We start from the raw sequence: 20619 nt of genomic DNA on the forward strand, positions 1-20619 counted from the left end.
CTCCTGCACTCGGACCGTTGGCTGCCAGTAATCAAAATGTCGCCAATAGCCTTTGCCCTTACTATGTCACAGGGGCTACCGGTGCCATTGGTCAGCCCCTGTCACAAGGTAGGAGCACAAGATGGCACCGATGGCCATGTAACAGGGGCTGACCAATGGCACCGGTAGCCCCTGTGACATAGTAGGTCAAAGGTTATCGGCGCCACTTTGATCGAGGCAGGCCAGTCAGCCCAACGACATGGAGGGAGAAATCCCTTACGGGACCCCGCTGGACCACCAGGGATGTTAGTAAGTCTTGGGGAGGGATTGGGATGGTGGAGGGGGGGTTGTATTACAGTAAATTTAATGCTTGGGGTGTTTTTTTTATTTAAAAAAATAAAATGTGCCTCTCCCCCCGTACAAACCTGAAAACTAATTTTCCTTGTAGTTCGGGGAAAATCAGTTTCGGGGTTCGGGGCCCCCGACCCATGACGAATTAGGCAATTTCATTGAAATTTCATTGAAATTGCCTAATTCGTGATAAACGAACCACATCTCTACTAGACGAGGAGAGAGTCAAAGGATGATCAGACAAAGCAGAAGTCCAGGGCTGGAAAGAAGCAATGGTGTGGTCAGGCAATGCAGAGGTCCGGGGTTGGAGAGAGGTAACAGAGTAGTCAGGCGATGCAGAGGTCCGGGGCTGAAGAGAGGTAACAGAGTAGTCAGGCGATGCAGAGGTCCGGGTCTGGAGAGAGACAACGGAGTAGTCAGGCGATGCGGAGGTCCGGGTCTGGAGAGAGACAACGGAGTAGTCAGGCGATGCGGAGGTCTAGGTCTGGGGAGAGGCAACGGAATAGTCAGGCGATGCGGAGTTCTGAGGCTGGAGAGGCAACGGAGTAGTCAGGCAATGCAGAGGTCTAGGTCTGGAGAGAGGCAATGGAGTAGTCAGGCGATGCCGAGGTCCAGGGCTGGAGAGAGGCAACGGAGTAGTCAGGCAATGCAGAGGTCCGGGGCTGGAGAGAGACAACGGAGTAGTCAGGCAATACAGAGGTCCGGGGCTGGAGAGAGACAACGGAGTAGTCAGGCAATACAGAGGTCTGGTGCTGGAGAGAGGCAACGGAGTAGTCAGGCAATGCAGAGGTCCGGGGCTGGAGAGAGGCAACAGCGTCATCAGGCAATGCAGGGTCAAACTAGGTTAGCAATCCAAAGGAGAGGTGAAGGAACAGGAACAAGGAAACAGGAACAAAGGCAATCCAGATCGGGAACCAGGAACAGAAGAAGCAACGAATACTAGACTAGCGAGGGGACCTATTGCAAAGGCAATTTGAGAGAGCAGAGCCCAGCCTTATATACCAGAGCTTAGCTGACGTCATCATCCGGGGCTGCGGCCAGGTTCCCGCCGCGGGCCCTATTAAAGGATTGGCTGTGCGCACGGCCTTGGTTGGGGACGGCGTCTTTCTGCGGGCCAGCCAGAGCATCAGGAACTGTAGCAGAGCCGGAGGCCCCAGGAGCGGCCTGAGGACAGAGCCAACGGCCCACAGCTGCCAAAGTTGAGGGACCAGGTGCTGGATCACTTTGAAAGAGGTGAGGGGGCCGAGCCACGGGTCTGCTGCGGCCGGCTCGGGTAACAAATAGCAGTCCTAAATTTAGGGATCTTAAGTTTTAGGGACCTAGGTTTATATGAATTTTTAGATGAAAACTTAGGGTCCTAAATTAGGAGCTCTGCTATTTTGGAATACTGACCCTATGTTTCTAGCATTTAACGCATCCCTTCAAGATAGGACATTAGATTAGTACATTCTCTGTTAACTGGGGATTATAACAAATATTCTCTAACTTAATACTTTCCATCAAAAATTACAGCCTCTGGCCTTAAACGTTTACAATTACATATCCAATTTAAGCTTAGAAATGTAAGTATAAACATGTCACAAAATCACATTCATGTGTCTCTACATATGAATCATGAGTAAAATATTATAAAGCTTACACATTTGGGGACCAGAACTTTATGAAGAACAGATTTTATAATGGTTTTCCTACACGTTTAAATTCAAAGATAACTGCAGTTTAGAATATTAATCTACACGCAATAGGATTTAATATTATGCCTTCCCAATGGTAATTTCCTTTTAAAAAAAAAAAAAAAAAGTGTCCCAGGTTAGGACCAGCAGCGGCCTCCACCTTCCACTCCAAATGCAATAAGAAAAGAAGCAATTTCAAAAAGGTTCCAGGTCAATGCCAAAAGGTTCCAGGTTGATGTCTTAAGACTTGGCATAAAATCACCACTGTGCTTTCTTCACTAGGATGTGCAAACTAATAAGAGATTTCAAGCATTGTTAGTCTGGGGCAGGTATGGGTGTATGCAGTATGCAAGCATTTTCTAGATAACCTCTCAGTACATTGCTCTTCTGATCTACAGTGCCATATGTGTCTTGGGCCCAATTTAAATATCATAAATACAGAAAGCAATTTTTAAACTCTGCATAGGGCCTGCAAGTTAGTTTTCAGAAAACTCCCCTCTGAGCTTCCCTCTGAAAATTGGGGCAGATGAGGAAATGCAGGTAAATCTGCACATACATCAAAGTATGTACCAGGTGCTGCATAACCTTTGCCTCACTCCACCAGCACCTCACTGGATTATCCTGCTAATTTAGGGGTATATTTTAAATGGTGCGCACGCTTCCCGGTGTGCACACATGGATGCACCGATTTTATAACTTGTGTGCGCATATTATAAAATCAGTGGGCCGCACACATATGCGGGCGGGCATGCGCAGGGGGGCCTAATTTTAAAAAAGTATGCATGGCGACAAGATTGGGCCTTTCCCAGTTCGCTCCAATTAAGGAGCAGACTGGGAGGGAAATTTCCAATCCACCTACCTAACCTTTCTTCCCCTTCCCCATCCTATATAACCCGATTTCTTATTCTACCTTTTGCTCCTCTTCCGGAGCAGTAGTAACTTTTGTGCGCTAGCAGGCTGCCGGTGCACGCTTCCCCAGCACAGCGGCAAATGGCCGCTGAACCGGCCGCCTCCAGCCTTGCCCCTCCCCTGGGCCCAGCCCTTCAGCGCGTAATGGGGGATACATGCGTGGCTGGCCCCCTTTGAAAATATGCGTGGTGTGCGCAAGACCCATCCACACGCGTAACCCCTGTTTTTTACGCATGTGGCCCATTTAAAATTCACCCAATAATTTTTGTATCATTTTTTAGGCCATTCAATTTGGAATTTAACAGTACCTTACCCATTACTTAAATTTATTATTTATGGCCGGAATGTACGATAATGAAAAACAGCATCAGACTGACCGTATTAAGTGTATTCATTTCATGAGGTGCATGATGCTGGAGCACCTTTATTATGAAAAAGTGGACGCTGAAAATTAGGTCGAAGCGAAAGCTGGGTTCAGAGGACATAGGGTAAGACTGCTGAGGAGTGTTTTACAAAATTTGGTGATGGTCGCTCGCTATAATTGTTTCAAGAAAGCCAAAAAAATTATTGAAAATTCCAGGAACAAGCAGGAAAAAAAGCTGTTACTAGGTGGCATGAACCATTTTGGAAGAGAGGAGGAAAAAAGTTGATAAAACGAACGGTTTATTGTTATCAAGTCAGGATTGGTATCCAGGCATATCATATTATTTTGAAACCATTGAAAACTGAAACCCATATCCAAGACTGACTCTGGCTGGTGAATTGGTTACAAAATTGGGATGAAGAGGATTTCCTTCATTTAGGGACTTCCGACAAATTTTTCATTTGGTCAATTCAAAAACCAAAGTTTCAAAATGATTGAGTTTGGTCAAAAACTTTGAATGAAATTAGCGACGAAGAACATTATCGCCAAATTGTCAGAAACCCTGCTTGCATTGGTCTTTTTGTCATGTTCACAGCGAAGAACATGCTGTGGGTAATTAAAGAATGTGGGGAATCTTGGGATGGTGCCTATTTTTGGAATACGATTTTAGCTGAAAATGTTAGCCCATTTTTGTAGTAGGCAAAGCTACTTTTTGTCCATGATAAGAAGCCATGAATGCGAGCCAATGCAACAGCTGCTTAAAGCAAATGGCATTAATTTTTGGGAACGATGTTTGGCCAGGGAACTCTCCAAACTTGAATGCTGCCAAAAACATGAGGTGGAGAGTATAATGTTGAAAGAAAGTGGGCAGGGAGGTTATTCCACTGAAACTTTGATCTTATTAGTTTGGAAAATGATTTATTTCAAAATTTGTTGTGTTCATACCCCACTCGTTTTAAAGCCATTTTGCAAGCTATCAGTGGGCACACCAACTATTAATTATATGTTGTTTAATTCCATTGTGAATGCTGATTAAAATGGTATATTGCATGTTTCTATCAGATTTCTGGTTGCTGCTGCAATTGTGGAGGCAAAGATTATGCAACACCTGGTACTTCGTTTCCATTGTGAACAGCACAAGTATTTGTACCTGCTCTGGGGAGAGAGGGGGAACAATATTCAAACATACTTTTTATGTGGATAAATACCAGTTTACACATGTCTAAAATTCTGTAAATTGCTCTCTGAGGGGCCCATGCAATACAGTGCGCTCAGTCAAGCACACTGTTTAACCCGTAGTTGGATGTGGGTTGTGAACGTGCTACCTAATCCCCTTATGCAATAAGGAGTATGCAATTTAGGAGATAAGCACCTCCACAACATGCAATCACCTCCACAACATGCAATCACCTGAAACGCAAAAAAAATAAAAATAAAAAAAAAGTATGTCTAAAACACAGTTTTTTGCTCACAAAAGATGTACAGAAAATACTGCTTTTCTGTACATCCTCCTACTTAATATTGTGATATTACGTAGCAGGAAGGAAAACTTTATAAAAGATTTAAAAAAAAAAAAAAAGGTTTAAAAAATAGTGTCGGCTGTCAGGTTTGAAAAACAGACGCTCAGTTAATAAGCGTCCATTTCCCAAACCTGTGGCTGTGCGCCAATAAGGAAAACGGATGCTGATAAATTCAGCGTACATTTTCTTAACCGATCGACGACCACTGACAGCCGACCGCTCGCGGGCTCCCACCGTCAAGGAGGCACTAGGGGCGTGCAATCAACCTTAGTGCCTCCTTGAGAACACGACCCCTAATTTACATATTGCGTGGCAGCCCCAGGGGAGATGACTGGGGTATGTTAGAAAAGCGAGCATTGAACACTCAGTGCTTGCTTTCGCCGCGTCTTTTTTGCATCAGCCCCAGAGTGCCTGCAAAAGTATTCTGCTGGAGCTGAACCCAAAGATAAATAAAAGTGAACCAAGTCAATGCAATGGAAAATGGAAGCTATTTGCACAAATGAGTACCTCTTCTTCACTGGACACCAAAATACTCTGTGCCAGCTATTTGAACATACTTATGCTGTCAAGCACAACGACCTGTTTCACCACCCTGACACCTGACATCAGTAAAGCAAAATTTGTTTAATATATACAGTAAAAGTCATCTAACTTTTAACTTGAAGGTCAACATGAAGGTACGAATGGAAGTAAAATATTTTCTAGGAAGTTGCTTTCCCTGGTGTAGTGTTATTTCTGATAACACCAAGTGCTAGTCACAACAGAGTTAACCAGAGGCTTATCAGGATGTGAAATGTTGTGAACAGAGTATCAAGGTATCATCATCCATAATGAGAACCACAGGGGTTAAAGAGTCCCATCATGCGTCATAACTTCATTCAGTCCATTCTAACACCTCCATTAACTACGTTTCTGCTCATTTTCTCTAACTGCTGCTAATCCAATCTAACTGGATACCTTCCGTCTCCTGATGCCCTCTCTTATGGACATTTTGGCTTCACAGCTTCCAGTAGATATTCAAGCTTCTTTCTTGCAGCTCTATAATAACACCTGAAGAAGAGCCATTTGTAGTGCTGAAACCTCCTGTATTACAACATCTTTTAAGATAAATCAGCTTTAAAATGTGAATGGAGATCACTATGAAGAAAAACAGTGAGCATGAGACCCGCCCCCTTGTGATGTCATCCAGCCCAGCATTGAGCCGGTAAACGGCGCCATTCCACCTGGCGTCGCACACCGAAGGGGCGCGACAAAGGGGCACTCCACTTTTTGCACCCCTTCTATGTATAACATAGTCTGAGTAGAACAAATAAGCATGGGTGTAGCTTGCTTATTGCGGCGGTTACTACCCCTACTACCCCTAACTTATCAGCTAGATATTCACTTGGATGCAGCTCCATCACTGCTTTCTACATTAATGGTGGGGGTGGAAAGGAAATAGAACCAAGAGCTAAGAGAAACAGATAAGTATGAGAGAAAAAAGTGTGTGAAGCTTGCTGGGCAGACTGGATGGGCCATTTGGTCTTTTTCTGCCATCATTTCTATGTTTCTATGTTTCATAGTTGTTATCCCTTGTTAACAATTTTCATTGTTATTAATGTTAAATGTATTTGACAAAGGTAACTTTTTTTTTCCCTGCATCTCCTGTTTTAATGTAAACCGGTATGATTTGTATATTATACAAGAATGTCGGTATATGAAAATTAAAAATAAATAAATAAATGTCACTGGCAATTCCATACTTCTTACGCCTCACCATTTACTGTATTCCAATCTGTAGGAGTTGCTTTTGACAGAGGGCAGGTCCAGGGGCACAGAAGTCAGGCACATAACCTTAAAAGAGGCTAGGGCAAGTAGCTCATTTTTTTAACCTGTCCTGCTGAACCACCCTTTGCATGTAAGCAGTGTGGGAAGGGATGATGGAATTGGGGCTGTATGTTCAGATGTTATAGCTTTGAGTAGGAAGGGGACAGGGTACCTGAATTAGTGGCCAATAGTGGTGTTTCATCAAAAGTAACTGTGCCTTCCATGGAATTGCTATCAGGTGAGTGGTCCAGAGACCAGATGGCAAGGAGTCTGGAAGCGAGGCTAACACCGGTAGCTGGCTGGCATAATATATACTGAGCATGAAGGTGAACTAAAGATTGCATAGGAATAAACAGAGCAGATCTCTGGGTGCCCTGGATGAAAGGTGACCAGGGGTTTGGGTGTCTTTAGGGCAGATCAGAGGATAAAAACATATACCCAAAATTGGTTCTGGTCCATTCAGGGTTTATTTTGTAACCTAATATTTGAATAAAGCTGCGACCATGTTATTTTCCATTATATTTCACTATGGTTTTTGTGTAGCTCATTAAAATTGCTAGCTGGGAGAATGGATGGTTACAGCTGCCAGGGTTAAGGGTATTGCAGACTATTAAAACAGTGTTTTTCAGGTCCAATACAGCTAAGAAGTGCACTATAGAATAGAAGATATTGCAATTTACTGCATGGCATGGCAGCTCAACCAGCTGGAAAGAAAAAAACTTAACTGTAATATATATTTCTTAATAATATGTAAATAAATTAAGCATCAGACCCGAAGGAATATGGATTTAGCTCTCTAAGAAGCACTCAGCAGCTCTGCTTAGGCTGAACATTTTGCACAGAACAGCAGAATGAGCAAGAAATCATCTCATCCACCTCAAAAAAGCATGTTTGAAAAGACAGAACTACTGCTATACTTGATATTGTGCAACTGAGAACATAACCAGGATAACATAACCTCAAAAAGACTATATCCCAAAAGAAAAAAAAAAAAGCTTGAACTATTATAGATCTCGGAACAAAACTGTGACAGCATAATCTACCAGAGGTGTGACTCCTAAAGCCAGGAGTGGGCAGTGCACAGAAAGGGCAAGTTTGATGTGTAGTGTACTATCAAGAGCAGAGCCATTGAGTACCTTCCCTTTGGGTTGAACTCTCAGCTGCTGATGTCTGTTAAGACTTGGACAGAAGAACAGGAAGCACAAGGCACACAACACTAAAGCAAGGTAGAACTCAAATCTGAAAACATGAAGGCACCAAGAGAAGCAGTGTAGGACCGCTGCAGGAGGACTGGATACATAATGCCATCTAGGAGTAAACAAGAACACAAAACATAGGACCACAAGAGAGGATCAAATGTAAGACCAAACTCTGGACAGGTGCAGACTGTGAGCCTGGAATATACTATGACCAAACAGGAACATGATACCCACCGGCAGGAAATGTGGACCAAAGAGCTGGGAAGCCTGAACACTCAGTCCAAAAGGCCCACTGAAGCTCTCTGCTGGTGGGAGGCAAAACCTGCCCATCACCATAGCCACCTCAAAAACAAAATACTATGTCACACAAAATGGTAGCAATCTAGATAAGCACACCACTTCTAATCAACTATCAGTAATCAGTAAAGCTGAGTTGCTTACCTGTAACAGGTATTCTCCTAGGACAGCAAGATGTTAGTCCTCACACATGGGTGACATCATCAGATGGAGCCCAGTACAGAAAACTTCTGTCAAAGTTTCTAGAACTTTGACTAGGCATACTGAGCATGCCCAGCATGCCACTATCCACGCGGGGTCTCCCTTCAGTCTCGTAACATAGAATTACGAAAAAATAAAATAAACATAGTAGAAACCCAACTCCATGAGGATGCGGGCAGATTTCCTGAGGACTAACATCCTGCTGTCCTAGGAGAACACCTGTTACAGGTAAGCATCTCTGCTTTCTCCTAGGACAAGCAGGATGGTAGTTCTCACACATGGGTGAATACCAAGCTGCAGGCTGCTCCCAACTTATCATAGATCCATAGACACTGAACCTGGCACCAATGGGCACATCAACTGTGGTGGTGTGGAAAAAACCTAGGGAGACAGCCTGCAAAAAATTGGGCTCTAGGCAGGAAGAGTTGGGTTGTTTCTCACTAAAAGAGGCTCCGCAGGACAGCATGGCCAAAGTTGCTGTCCCTACGGCCATCTCTATCCTAACAGTAATGGTCCGCGACTGTGTGGAGGGAACTCTACGTCACAGCCTTGTAGATGTCGGCCACGGGAACCACATGCAAATGGACTACCGAAGCCGCTATGGCATGGACAGAATGAGCCTTGACGTGGCCTCTAAGTTGAAGGCCCGCCTGCATATAGCAGAAGGAAATGCAATCCGTCAGCCAGTTAGATAATGTGTGCTTGGTGACTGCAATTCACAATCTGTTCTTATCGAAGGAGATGAAGAGTTGCGTGGACTGTCGGTGGCCTGCTGTTCACTCCAGATAGAAAGCCAAGGCTCTTTTGCAGTCCAGGCTGTGCAGATCCCACTCACCTTGGTGAGAATGCTGCCTGGGAAAAAAGGTAGGTAGCACAATTGACTGGTTGGGATGAAAATCAGTCACCACCTTAGACAGAAACAGGGTGGGTGCGAAGCACCATCCTGTCATGGAAACATTTTGTGCAAGGTGGATTTGTTACCAAAGTCTGAAGCTTACTGACTCTGCATGCCAAACTAAATCCATGGGTAAATCCATGTTGACTGTGTCCCATTAAATCATGTCTTTCTATATGCTCTACAATTTTGATCTTGAGAATAGTTTCCACTACTTTTCCCGGCACTGAAGTCAGGCTCATTGGTCTATAGTTACCCGGATCACCCCTGGAGCCTTTTTTAAATATTGGGGTTACATTGGCCACCCTCCAGTCTTCATCCACCCTCCAGTCTCCACCCTCCAAAAGAGAACCCCCAGCTCCAGGTTGGGCAGAATTTCCCACCAGGACAAGGAGCCCTGGAGGAGTGGCATGATGTGCATCCACACGCAGAGTCCATTGAGCTCTCCGTATGTGTATGCGGGCCAAGGGGGTGACATGGACAGAGACGGCCATGTGACCCAACAACCAAAGCATAAGGTGGGCTGGCATTCATCGGCTGCGGCAGACTAAGCTCACCAGAGACACTAGAGCAAGTGCTCGGTCATGAGGAAGAAAGGCCTGGACCTGGATCATATTCAGGCGGGCCCCAATAAAGTCCAACTGAACAAGATGGGACTTCGGGTAGTTGATGACAAACTTGAGGAACTCCAGCACCAGTATCGTCAAGTTAAGAGAATGAAGCACCCCTACGCATGAGGCCGTCTTGACCATCCAATTGTCCATTTAGGGCAGGGGTCGGGAACCCATGGCTCGCGAGCCAGATATGGCTCTTTTGAGGGCTGCATCTGGCTCGCAGACAAGTGTCGCCATACTTCGCGGTTCCCCGCTGACCCAGCTGCTCCCCGGTCCTCCGCCGCCCGGGCTTAAAATGCTGTCAGCCCGGGCGGAACGCGGCAGGACAGCTGGAGTCAGCGGCACCGCCGTGCTCTCTTCTCCCCCCCCCCCCCCCCCCGCGGCCCGGAAGAGGAAGTGGAGAGCATCGGGTGCCTGTGCGGGAAGAAGAGACCACACTAGCGTGGTCTCTTCTTCCGCGCAGGCACCCGATGCTCACCACTTCCTCTTCCGGGCCGCGGGGGGGAGGAGAAGAGAGCACGCCGACTGGAGTCATCCGGGTGCCTGCGCGGGAGTCATCGGGTGTCAGCCGGGTGCCAGCGCTGGAGTCATCGGGTGCCTGCGCGGGTCTTCCCGCGCAGGCACCCGATGCTCTCCACTTCCTCTTCTGGGCCGCGGGAAGAAGAGAGCACGCCGGTGCTCTCTTCTTCCCGCGGCCCGGAAGAGGAAGTGGAGAGCATCGGGTGCCTGCGCGGGAAGACCCGCGCAGGCACGCTAGTGTCCAACGGGAAGAAGACTGCAGCGCGGCTCGGAGGAAAATGAAAATCTTCAACCGCGGCCGATGGGACTCCGCCTTCGCCTCCGCGAGGGCTGAAAATGAAGGAGGTTAGCGTTGGGAGGTGGCTGCTGCTGCCGCGAGTTCCCGGGGGGGGAAGGGGGAGAGAGAGAGTGAATGAATGAGCGAGCAAGCATGTGTGTTTGAGATCCTGTGTGTGTGAGTGAGAGATTGCATGTATGTGAATGATTGAGAGCCTGTATATGTGAAAGAGAGTATGTCTGTGATTGAGATCCTGCCTGTGAGAGAGAGAGCATGAATGTAAGTTTACCATTGGGAACCTGTATGTGTAAGTTTGTAATTGAAAACCTGTTTGTTTGAAAGAGTATGTGTGTATGATTGAGATCCTTTGTGTGTGAGAGAGATCATGTGTATGTATGATTAAGAGCCTGTGTGTATAAGTAAGAGAGAGATCATGTGTGTCTGTGTCTGATTGACAGCTGGTTTAGGTGAGGGAGCATGTGAGTATGTGATTGAGAGCCTGTGTTTAAATGAGAGAGAGAGACCATGTGTGTGTGTGTGTGATTGAGAGCTGATTTAGGTGAGGGAGCATGTGAGTATGTGATTGAGAGCCTGTGTGTAAATGAGAGAAAGAGAGGACATGTTTGTAAGCATGTGAATGAGAGTCTGTGTGTGAGAGAAAAAGACAGCATGTATTTATGTGATTGAAAGCCTGTGTGTGTGTAAGCGTGAAAAGATAGACAGCATGTGTGTAAATGTGTAATTAAGAGCCTATATAAGTGAGAGAGAAAAAACATTTGTATATGTGAGTGACTGAGAGCATGTGTGTATAGGTGTGTCATTGAGAGCCAGTGTGAGAGAGAGCGCTGGTATGTGACTGAGAGAGGAGAAAGTTCCAAGCAAACCACCCCACCTCCTGCTAATTCAGAACAATCTCAGGACACCTGGATATCAAACGTTCCCAGGTATGCAGAGCAAAAAAATTTTTGTATCCTTATTATTTTTCATTACTGGATCTTTGTGTCTGCTATTTTGAAATATTTTGTTGGTATCTGGAAATGTTTTATATGAGTTTTTAATTATTGGATATTCCACTCATCAGCTGTTTCGAAATATGTTCTTTTTGTTAGTACAGTTTTACTGCTGATGATTTTATATTTCTTGATTTGTTTTATAAGGATGTGTGATGTTTCTTTTTTCCTTTGTTACACTGCATACAGAGACTCTGGCTTGTTGCAGTTTCCAATTCAGTTTTTGTCTGCATGCTTCTTGTTATGCGTTTTGGTCTCTTTATTCTATGTTAGGTGAGGGACAGCACGTGATTCAGGTGAGGTTTTCTGCTGGCGTGTAGTTTCTGTGTAGGACTCTATAGCAGCCTGACTTGGTCCGTTTTCCTAATAGGAGATGTATTGGTGTCTTAAGGCCTGGTGTAATATTTTCAGAGACTTATTGTACTTTAAAAGTGTGATCTTACATAAAATGCACACATTTACTTGTATTTAGTTTTAAACATATTGTATGGCTCTCATGGAATTACATTTTAAAATATGTGGCATTTATGGCTCTCTCAGCCAAAAAGGTTCCTGACCCCTGATTTAGGGGAAGACGTGCATCCTTAGTCGACAGAGGTGTGCACCCATTACCGCCAAGCCCTTGGTGAAGACATGAGGGGCCAAGGCCAGGCGAATGGCAACACCTTGTACTGGAAGTGATTGTTGCCTACCAGGAATCGTAGGCATTTCCTGTGACCGGGAAAGATTCCTATGTGGGCATTGGCGTCCTTTAGGTCAAGGGAGTAAAGCCAGTCCTCTCTTTGCAGGAGGGGAATCAGGGTGCCCAGCAAGACCATCTTGAACTTTTCTCTTTGCAGATGTTTGTTCAAGGCCCTTAGGTCTAAGATGGGGTGTAACACCCGTTTTTCTTTGGAATCAGGAAGTATTTGGAGTAGAATCCCAGTCACTGCTGATTTTGCAGAATGGGTTCTGCTGCCCCCGCCATTAACAGGGTAGAAAGTTCTGTCCAAAGAGCCTCCCAATGTGGGGCCTGGCCCCATGACGAACATGGGGGAGAGTCTGCCAGGACACTCAAAGTTTAACTGATACCCTTGATGAATGATGGACAGGACCCACTGGTCCGAGGTAATCTGTGGCCATTAGTCTTGGAAGGACTGTAGCTGACCTCCGACTAGGGGGTACCAAGGTCAAGGGTACTGGTACAGGGCTTATGCTCCCTCGGGGCCAGTCAAAACCCCATGGTGGGACTTTGCTGGGGAGCTGGCTGAGGACTGGGAGTCCGTTGCTGTCGAGAGCGGCCCCTAGAATTCCCTCACAAGTATGTGAGGCTGGAGGATAATATTTCCTCTGGCGATAAAAGGACCTTCTGCCACCCTAACGTGAGGACTTCCAGACAGAGAACAGAGGGTCTGAAGTGCTGGCAGAGAGATGCTGGAGGGTCTCATGGTGGTCTTTCAGCTGAGCCACAGAAACCGCACTTTGTCTCCAAACAGGTTCTCCCCAGTACTGGGCAGGTCTGCGAGTTTGTCTTGGACTTCCAGCTGGAGGTCTGACGCTTGGAGCCATGCCAACCTATGGGCCCCCATTGCCACCTGAGCCACAGTCTCAAAGACATCATAGGTGGAATGCACCTCGTGTTTGCTGCACTCCAAGCCCTGCTGGGCAGGGCCAGGAGGGCTTCCTGCTGCTGTTGGGGGAGGTGTTCGGCTACCTCCTGGTCCTGCTTTCAGAGGTTGTGAGTGTACTGGGTCATATAAAGCTGGGAGGAGGCGATGCGAGTGATCAACATCGCGCCCTGATACATCTTCCTACCCAGGGCATTTGCAGCCCAGTGTTCCTGTCCCGGAGGCGCCGAAGCGTAGGTACGGGAGCGTTTAGCTTTTTTGAAGGCAGACCCCTTCATCACTGACTAGTGCGGGAGCTGGCGTCTTTCAAATCCTAAGGCTGGCTGGACCAGGTAGAGTGAATCTTCTTTACAGTTCACCGGCGGTACTGAGACTGGGTGCTCCCAAATCCTGAGGAGTAACTCCTTAAAGATATCTTGGATGGGGATAGCGAGCACCTCCTTTAGGGCATCTATGAACTGAAGAACCTCCAGCATCTTGTGACAGGCATCCTCCTCCACCAGAAGCTGGAAGGGAATGGACTCAGCCATGGCCCAAACAGGTCAGATCCTCCGGCGGGGATCTACGCCTCTCATCCGGAGGAGATGGATCCTAGGGGAGATTTCCAGAGTTCTGTGAAGAAGACTCCAAGGTATTATCTCCCCAGGAATCCTACAGGGCTTCCTCCTCACTGAAGTCCCCTGGGGTAGCCCAAGGAGGGTCCCTGCCTGAGATCCCCAGCCTCAGAATCAAAGGCACCAATGGCACCAAGGGTACTGATGGCCTTGAGGGCATCGAGGTCCCCCGGGGGACTGTGAAATGGACTGGGCAAGAGCGGATGTGGTACCTGCGTCCCCGTCGGTGCCCCTGGACGGGAAGCATCATCCTCAAATGACCCTATAATGGGGATGACTCCAGAGGGAGGACTTGGCAGCCGCTGGGGCATCGAGGGACCCCCAGACGCCAGTAGTGGCTGCATGGGCAGGATGTCAATTCACTCCAGCAGCAGTGCTAGCATTGTAGGGGCAGGCTTGGCCACCGGGGGCACGGGTGGAGCCGCTGGCTCGATGTCCTGAAGGGTGAGGAGCAACGCCTGTTGAACCCTGTGGTCCAGCTCCTCCTGGAAGTCCACCGAAGCGAGGGAGGAGGAGGAGCAGGTCGAGGCGTCACTGGAGCCTCCCTGGCGCCCCTGGGGAGGCTCGGTACCCGGCACCAATGTTTATGGGGAATGTCCAGGACTCCCGGGTATGATGGAGGTTGATGCCTCCTCTCTACGGGGTCACTTTGGGGGCAGCACGGTGGACTCCAGTGCTGCCCCGAGTACGGCATGATGGAGATTTGTGCCGATGCCTCTGAGATTTGAGGTGCTCGGCCTGTTCTTTCCCTGGCACTGAGGACAGAGATGATCCTGATGTCCTGGAGCGTGATAATGCTGAAGTAGGCCTAGCTCCAGACCTGCACTCATGCGAGGGCGCCAGAGGGGGAGTGGACACCGATGGAAGCAGCTCCATCAGTTCCCCACAGCCTTTTGGTGTAGAAGTGCCCGACACTGGAGTCGAAGGGTCAGACTTTCAAGGAAACAGAAATGATGGCAGAAGAAGACCAAACGGCCCATCCAGTCTGCCCAGCAAGTTTGGCACTTTTTTTTTTTTCCTCATACTTATCTGTTACTCTTGGCTCTCAGTAACCTTTTGGTTCTATTTCCCTTCCACCCCCCACCATTAATGTAGAGAGCAGTGTTGGAGCTGCATCTAAGTGAAATATCTAGCTTAATTAGTTAGGGGTAGTAACCGCCGCAATAAGCAAGCTACACCTATGCTATGCTATGCTATACCCAGACTATGTAATTCAGTCTTTGTTGGTTGTTCTCTGTATATAGATCCACTTTTCTTCATTCCCCCTGCTGTTGAAGCAGAGAGTTTCTAGCCCCAAAGAGATTTTCCATTTTATCAAGCTGAGCCAGACGATCCTTGGGGGTCATTTAGTCGCAAAGACGACACCCCCGGATGTCGTGTGACGCCCTCAGGCAGAGGATGAAGACCTCATGTGGATCTGTGATAGACATGGTCCACGGGCACTGGAGGCATCGGCAAAAACCCGATGCCATGAAAAAGAGCCTACGAGCAATCGATGACCTGCGAATACCGAGGAAAGGAACGGGCGGGAATCGACCGCAAAGAAAGTACAAAAAAAACCTTACCACACCGCCCTGAAGCACTGATGGGAGAAGGGAGACCCAGCGCAGAAAAGTACTGAGAAAAAACTAAAGAGCAGAGCTCCAAAAACCCACGAGGCAACAGCTCCGCGGAAAAAAAAGAGACTGAAGGGGGACCCCGCGTGGATAGTGGCATGCTGGGCATGCTCAGTGTGTCAGTCAAAGTTCTAGAAACTCTGACAGAAATTTTCTGTGCCAGGCTCCATCTGCTTGTCCTACCATCCTGCTTGTCCTAGGAGAATCTTCATATATAAACTTATCTCCAGCTGACAACAGATTCTATAGAGAAATATACTTCCAATGATTTTGCCTAAAATAATTCTTCTCTTATTATTGGGCAAAAGAGCACATAAAGATCACATTAAAGAAAACAGACTTTCTCTGATGGACTTAACCCTAAACTATGGACCAGCCTGGGGCCTCAGTGACTGTGCTATGTATTCCCGCACAGACAGTCCAAGGTTCAATTCCCAGAATAGATCTTCTGCATCCTAGGTCAGCTGAGGGTGCTCTGAAGATAGAGTTCACAGCCCCTGGAGGGGAAGGAGTCATCAATAAAGGCAACACCTTGAGGCCAGATTTAGAGCCCATGATACAGAGATCTGGAAGGTATGTCAGGACTGTTGTTGCAGTGACCAGACTAGGAACAATGAGAGGATGTATTAAAACAGGAGAATTCCCAGGTAGTTGCAAATGAAGGCTCATGGTGCCAAGATCCTCAAGAAATAGCAAAATATCTCTCAAACTCCTCCAAAATACAGTACAATCTCTCAGCAGTCAAAAGAACCAACTGACCACTATAAAACCAGCTGACACTATCACAATTATGCATTCAGAAGACCACATCAGAGAGGCATACAGACACTGTGTGATGCTGCATATTACCTGGAGCACACCAAAGATTCCCACAGTAGAGTACAGAAAGGATAATAAAACTGTTATCCAGTCTGCACCGAGCCACATCCAGAAATAAGTAAACAAATGTGTACCTTTTTATTGCTGCCCCAAATCTAGAAACCATTATCTCTGTTATCAACACACATACAGAGAACATTTCTGGGTTAACTGAATCCATTTTAAACCATAGGAACAACCAGTAGCAGCATCTTCCTCCAAGATGCTGCAGATTGCAAGAAAGCTCAACAGAAGCCCTGGCCCTCCCGGATTATAGCCTTGTTGATTTTAACCATGTTTAATAAATGTATTTCCTGAAGCCTCTTATTTGTTATATCTGTGTGTCTTGATTACATTGTAAGCTCCCTCAAACAGGGACTTTTCTTATGTGCATGAGTACAGCACTGTGTACATTTAGTAGTGTTATAGAAATGAGTAGTAGTAGTAGAATTGGCAAACAACCCTCCAAATTCCACCCTAGGCACCCTGGACACGAAGAAGTCAGATATTTCTGGTTGCTAAAAACATATATGGATGGAATGATACAGCAAAATCCATTCATATGCATGCACAGAGTGTCTTAATCATGAGGAAAACGCATGAGCACAAGGAACAAATGTTTTTTTTTTTCAAATACTGTTCTTACAAAATGTTGCACAACGATAAGAGCACAAAAAAAACTCTCATTACAGATGAAAACAATATTGAAAAGCGATAGGGATAACATCCACGCAAAAAGTCTTGACACATCAATGCCTCATACGAGGTCAAACATATGCATAATAATTGGGAAACATATTATTTAAAAAGGCATCAGCAAGCCAGACATGAGGTATATCAACCACTACCGGACCTCTCAATCATCCACCCAAACCTAAAAGTCTCTCAGTATAATGATCTATTTTTTAGACATATTTAATATGCATCTAAAAAGGTCATAGGACATAATCATGGATCTTCCAAAACAACTTAAAGGTAGTGGCTCCAAGTAACCTGAAATTCGAATATGTACAGAAACCCAAGATGGATACCAAAAATCATGTGAAATAACGATGTCCGGTTACAGACACCATCAGATAAGTGTGGTTCCTCTGTGATTTATATGATTGGTCCCTTGAAGTGGTCTATGGATGAACATTAGCTAATGTCAGGTTTCTCTAGTGGGACTGTACATATTCAAATTTTGGGTAACCTGGAGTCACTACCTTGAAGTTGTTTTGGAAGATCCAGGATTATACCCTATGACCTATTTAGATGCATATTAAACATTTCAAAAAAATAGATAATTATCCTGAGAGACTTTTAGGTTTGGGTGGATGATATATCCCATGTTTGGCTTGCTGACACCTGTTTAAATAATACATGTTTCCCAATTATTATGCATATGTTTAACCTTGTATGAGGCATTGATGTGTCAAGATTTTTTGAGCGGACATTGTCCCTACCTCTTTTCAATATTGCTTACAAAATGTTGAATATCTCCAACTATGTGAATTAAAGCTGATAAAATCAGAACCAACATCATATTATTTGATGCATAAATTAGAGAGAATCCAAGGTTTCCAGAAATGACTGAGATGAAAAATATACTTCACCTGGCCCCCCTTTAGGAGATATCAGCCTCATGTTGATTATAAATGGAGATTATTATTCACAAGGACCTAACATGTTTGCTCACTCAAGAAGGCCAATGCTGTAGGTGCTCTCCTTTTTGGAATGAAATGTTATGTTGTCAGATTCAGCTACCCCCTGTTAATAAACATATGTCAAGCTGTGCTCTCAAGAAGCCCTTATGGTTCTTTTACAATAGAAAAATTGTATGTTTTGAGATTGGTGTTATCTATTAGTGCAGCAACAAAAGAGATATATATATATATACTGTACATATTAGCTACTGGGAGCTTCACAAGCTCTTCAGATATCTCTGCAGCAGTTCAGAGAAGGCAGAATTTACAGTCAAAGAAACATACACAAATCTACTGAAATACAACTGAACATGTCAGAGATCAAAACATGGCTCCTCTAAAGCAATAGCAGATTTCCAGATAGTACACAGAGAACAAAGGCAAGACAACTGCAATAATTTTAGTGTGTCACCGGCAGACACGTAGGTTGCATTAAGTAGCAATGGCATTTTAAAGCAGACACACAAATAGCAGGCTTCCAGCAGTTGATTAGTACTTACCATAGTGCACCATAGGAATGGTCTGATTGCTGCCCTGTCTAGGGCTATTGTAGATCACAACAGCTACAGCACCTTTGCCTGCTGCCAATATAATTTTTTCTGAAAACGTACAATTGCCTCGTTCTATCAGTGCAATCCAGGGCTTGCCGGTGACAGTGAACTGGGTGTTATAATCACAGGCCTGGAGGCTGGAAGAGTTGGGGATGGCTACCAGCCCCTGTGCATTAGCCATGGGCGAGTTGAGTCCAAAAATGCCACACTCGCATTGATCAACGATGGTGCAGTTGTCAGCCGTGCTAAAATAGGACAGATTCACGTGGGCATTCCCTGGAATGGTCTCAGAGACTGTAGCCTTGAATAAAATAACATAAAGCAGCAGCCAATGAAAGCTGGATTTATTCATTTCTTACTCATTTAAGATATAAAAATGCAAAGTTTCCTGCAGATATTTTGAATGATAGATCGGTTGTCAGTCCACACACCCTCTCTCTCAGCAGTCTGAAGTTTCACTGACAAGCAGGTAGCGGATACTATTTCCTGCAACATAACCCCTGAATGTGTCAGCTCCGTTTCACATAGCTTATCAAATGAACCCTTGACCACACTGCCTGCGATAGGAAAGGAGAGAGCAGTTAAAGCAAACAATACTTCTCCTGCTCCATTTATGAAAACAAAATGAGCACATACTGCATAGGAATAAAAAAAAATAGACACTGCTGGGGGCTAAACTCTAAGTTATATTAAATGAGGAAGGAGGGGCTTAGAAGCAGTAGATAATCAAGATACTATTGCAAGCCATTCACCCACATACCTGTTTTGAAAACATATTGTAAAACCTAGATTTATTACCTGATGCAGTGACCAACAGTAAAAAGTAGCTACAATTAAATTATGAGTATGCCTTAAACTAAAAATGTTGCTTAAAGAACCCCTTCCCCTCATAGAACATAATTTATATATATATATTGTACATGAATATAGATCATTATGACTAAGCATTTCTAATGTGTTATTATAATTTCACTTTAAACACATCACTCATTTCAAAACTTATACCTCAGGTAAGCTGAATGCCCTGCTCCAAGATCACCATTTAGAAATCCCATGTTAGTGGTTTCTTTTTTTCAATGGCGAGGGCAGGTCCCTAAAGACTATTAAAGGGAACGCCCTCTGCAGTTTTTCATGTGCGTCACAGCCATATTGCTTCATACAAGTTAGGCCATAATCAGTGTCAATAAAGTCTTTAAACAAAGGAGGTCACCGAGTGGCTGGCAACGTCTCCTCTCGGAGCTGATAGAGTTTGGGACCTGTTGTGTTTAAAACGGATGGGGGTTCTGCGTCTTGCAAGAGTATAGGGAATTTATTCTGACATAGGTATGAGGCCACTGCACGCCTCTGGTTTAGCTGACAGAATCAAGCCCAGAAAAAGCTTGGTGCTAGCCAAAGTTAGCTTGGCACTTAAACCAGATCTGCTTGTGTCAAGCAAGCCAAGAAATGTCATGAGAAACGAGGGCCAAGGTCTTTCTACCACCATTCAGCAAACTCCAAATTTACTAAACTTGTGTTTAAAAATAATTGAAAGGTACATGTCATGATAATAATCACTGTTCATGAGAGAACCTACAGGTAGAAGATGGGAAGAAAACTACTTGTTTGGAAAAAAAATAAGCTTGATATTGCTTTTACATCTAACACACAGAAAATACAAAAGAGACAAAATATAAAGACAAGCTCCTTAAATATAAATGGTGAGCCTTTGATAGTTCCCCACATCGTCCAAACACAAACATATCCTATGTAACATAAAGTTAAAAAGATTGACACTTTGTAGAAAACCCTTCACCAGTTACCAGATGATAATGATATATTACTTTGCCCGGGTTTTACGCGTGTAAGCTTTGAAAATCCGGCCGTCAATCTAGTCAACTGAGGTTATAAGTACAGCATCTCGCAGGACAATGACAGTGAGCAGCTCCAAATGCCTGCTGGATCACCCCAAAACAGGTTGGCTAAGCTTCTTCAATAAACAGTCTCTTTCTTTTAATATCAGTTTCTTCTAGGGATGTGCAATCGTTTTTTCCAAATTAGGCAATTTCAACTAAATTTCCTAATTCAGAATGGTTCG

At 45.2% G+C, this 20619-nt stretch overlaps 1 protein-coding gene across 1 annotated transcript in view; it reads right to left on the minus strand.

Moving 5' to 3' along the window:
- Window positions 1–19073, minus strand: part of RNF128 (ring finger protein 128) — a 244334-nt gene extending 225261 nt beyond the window's left edge. The window contains exon 1 of the mRNA XM_029607576.1: window positions 18495–19073. Coding sequence (XP_029463436.1) covers window positions 18495–18897 — 403 coding nt within the window. The 5' untranslated portion in view covers window positions 18898–19073. The remainder of the gene's footprint in view (window positions 1–18494) is intronic.
- Window positions 19074–20619: the final 1546 nt, after the last annotated feature.

This window comes from Rhinatrema bivittatum, chromosome 6, assembly GCF_901001135.1.
Source record: "Rhinatrema bivittatum chromosome 6, aRhiBiv1.1, whole genome shotgun sequence".
In the NCBI taxonomy this organism is placed as follows: domain Eukaryota; kingdom Metazoa; phylum Chordata; class Amphibia; order Gymnophiona; family Rhinatrematidae; genus Rhinatrema; species Rhinatrema bivittatum.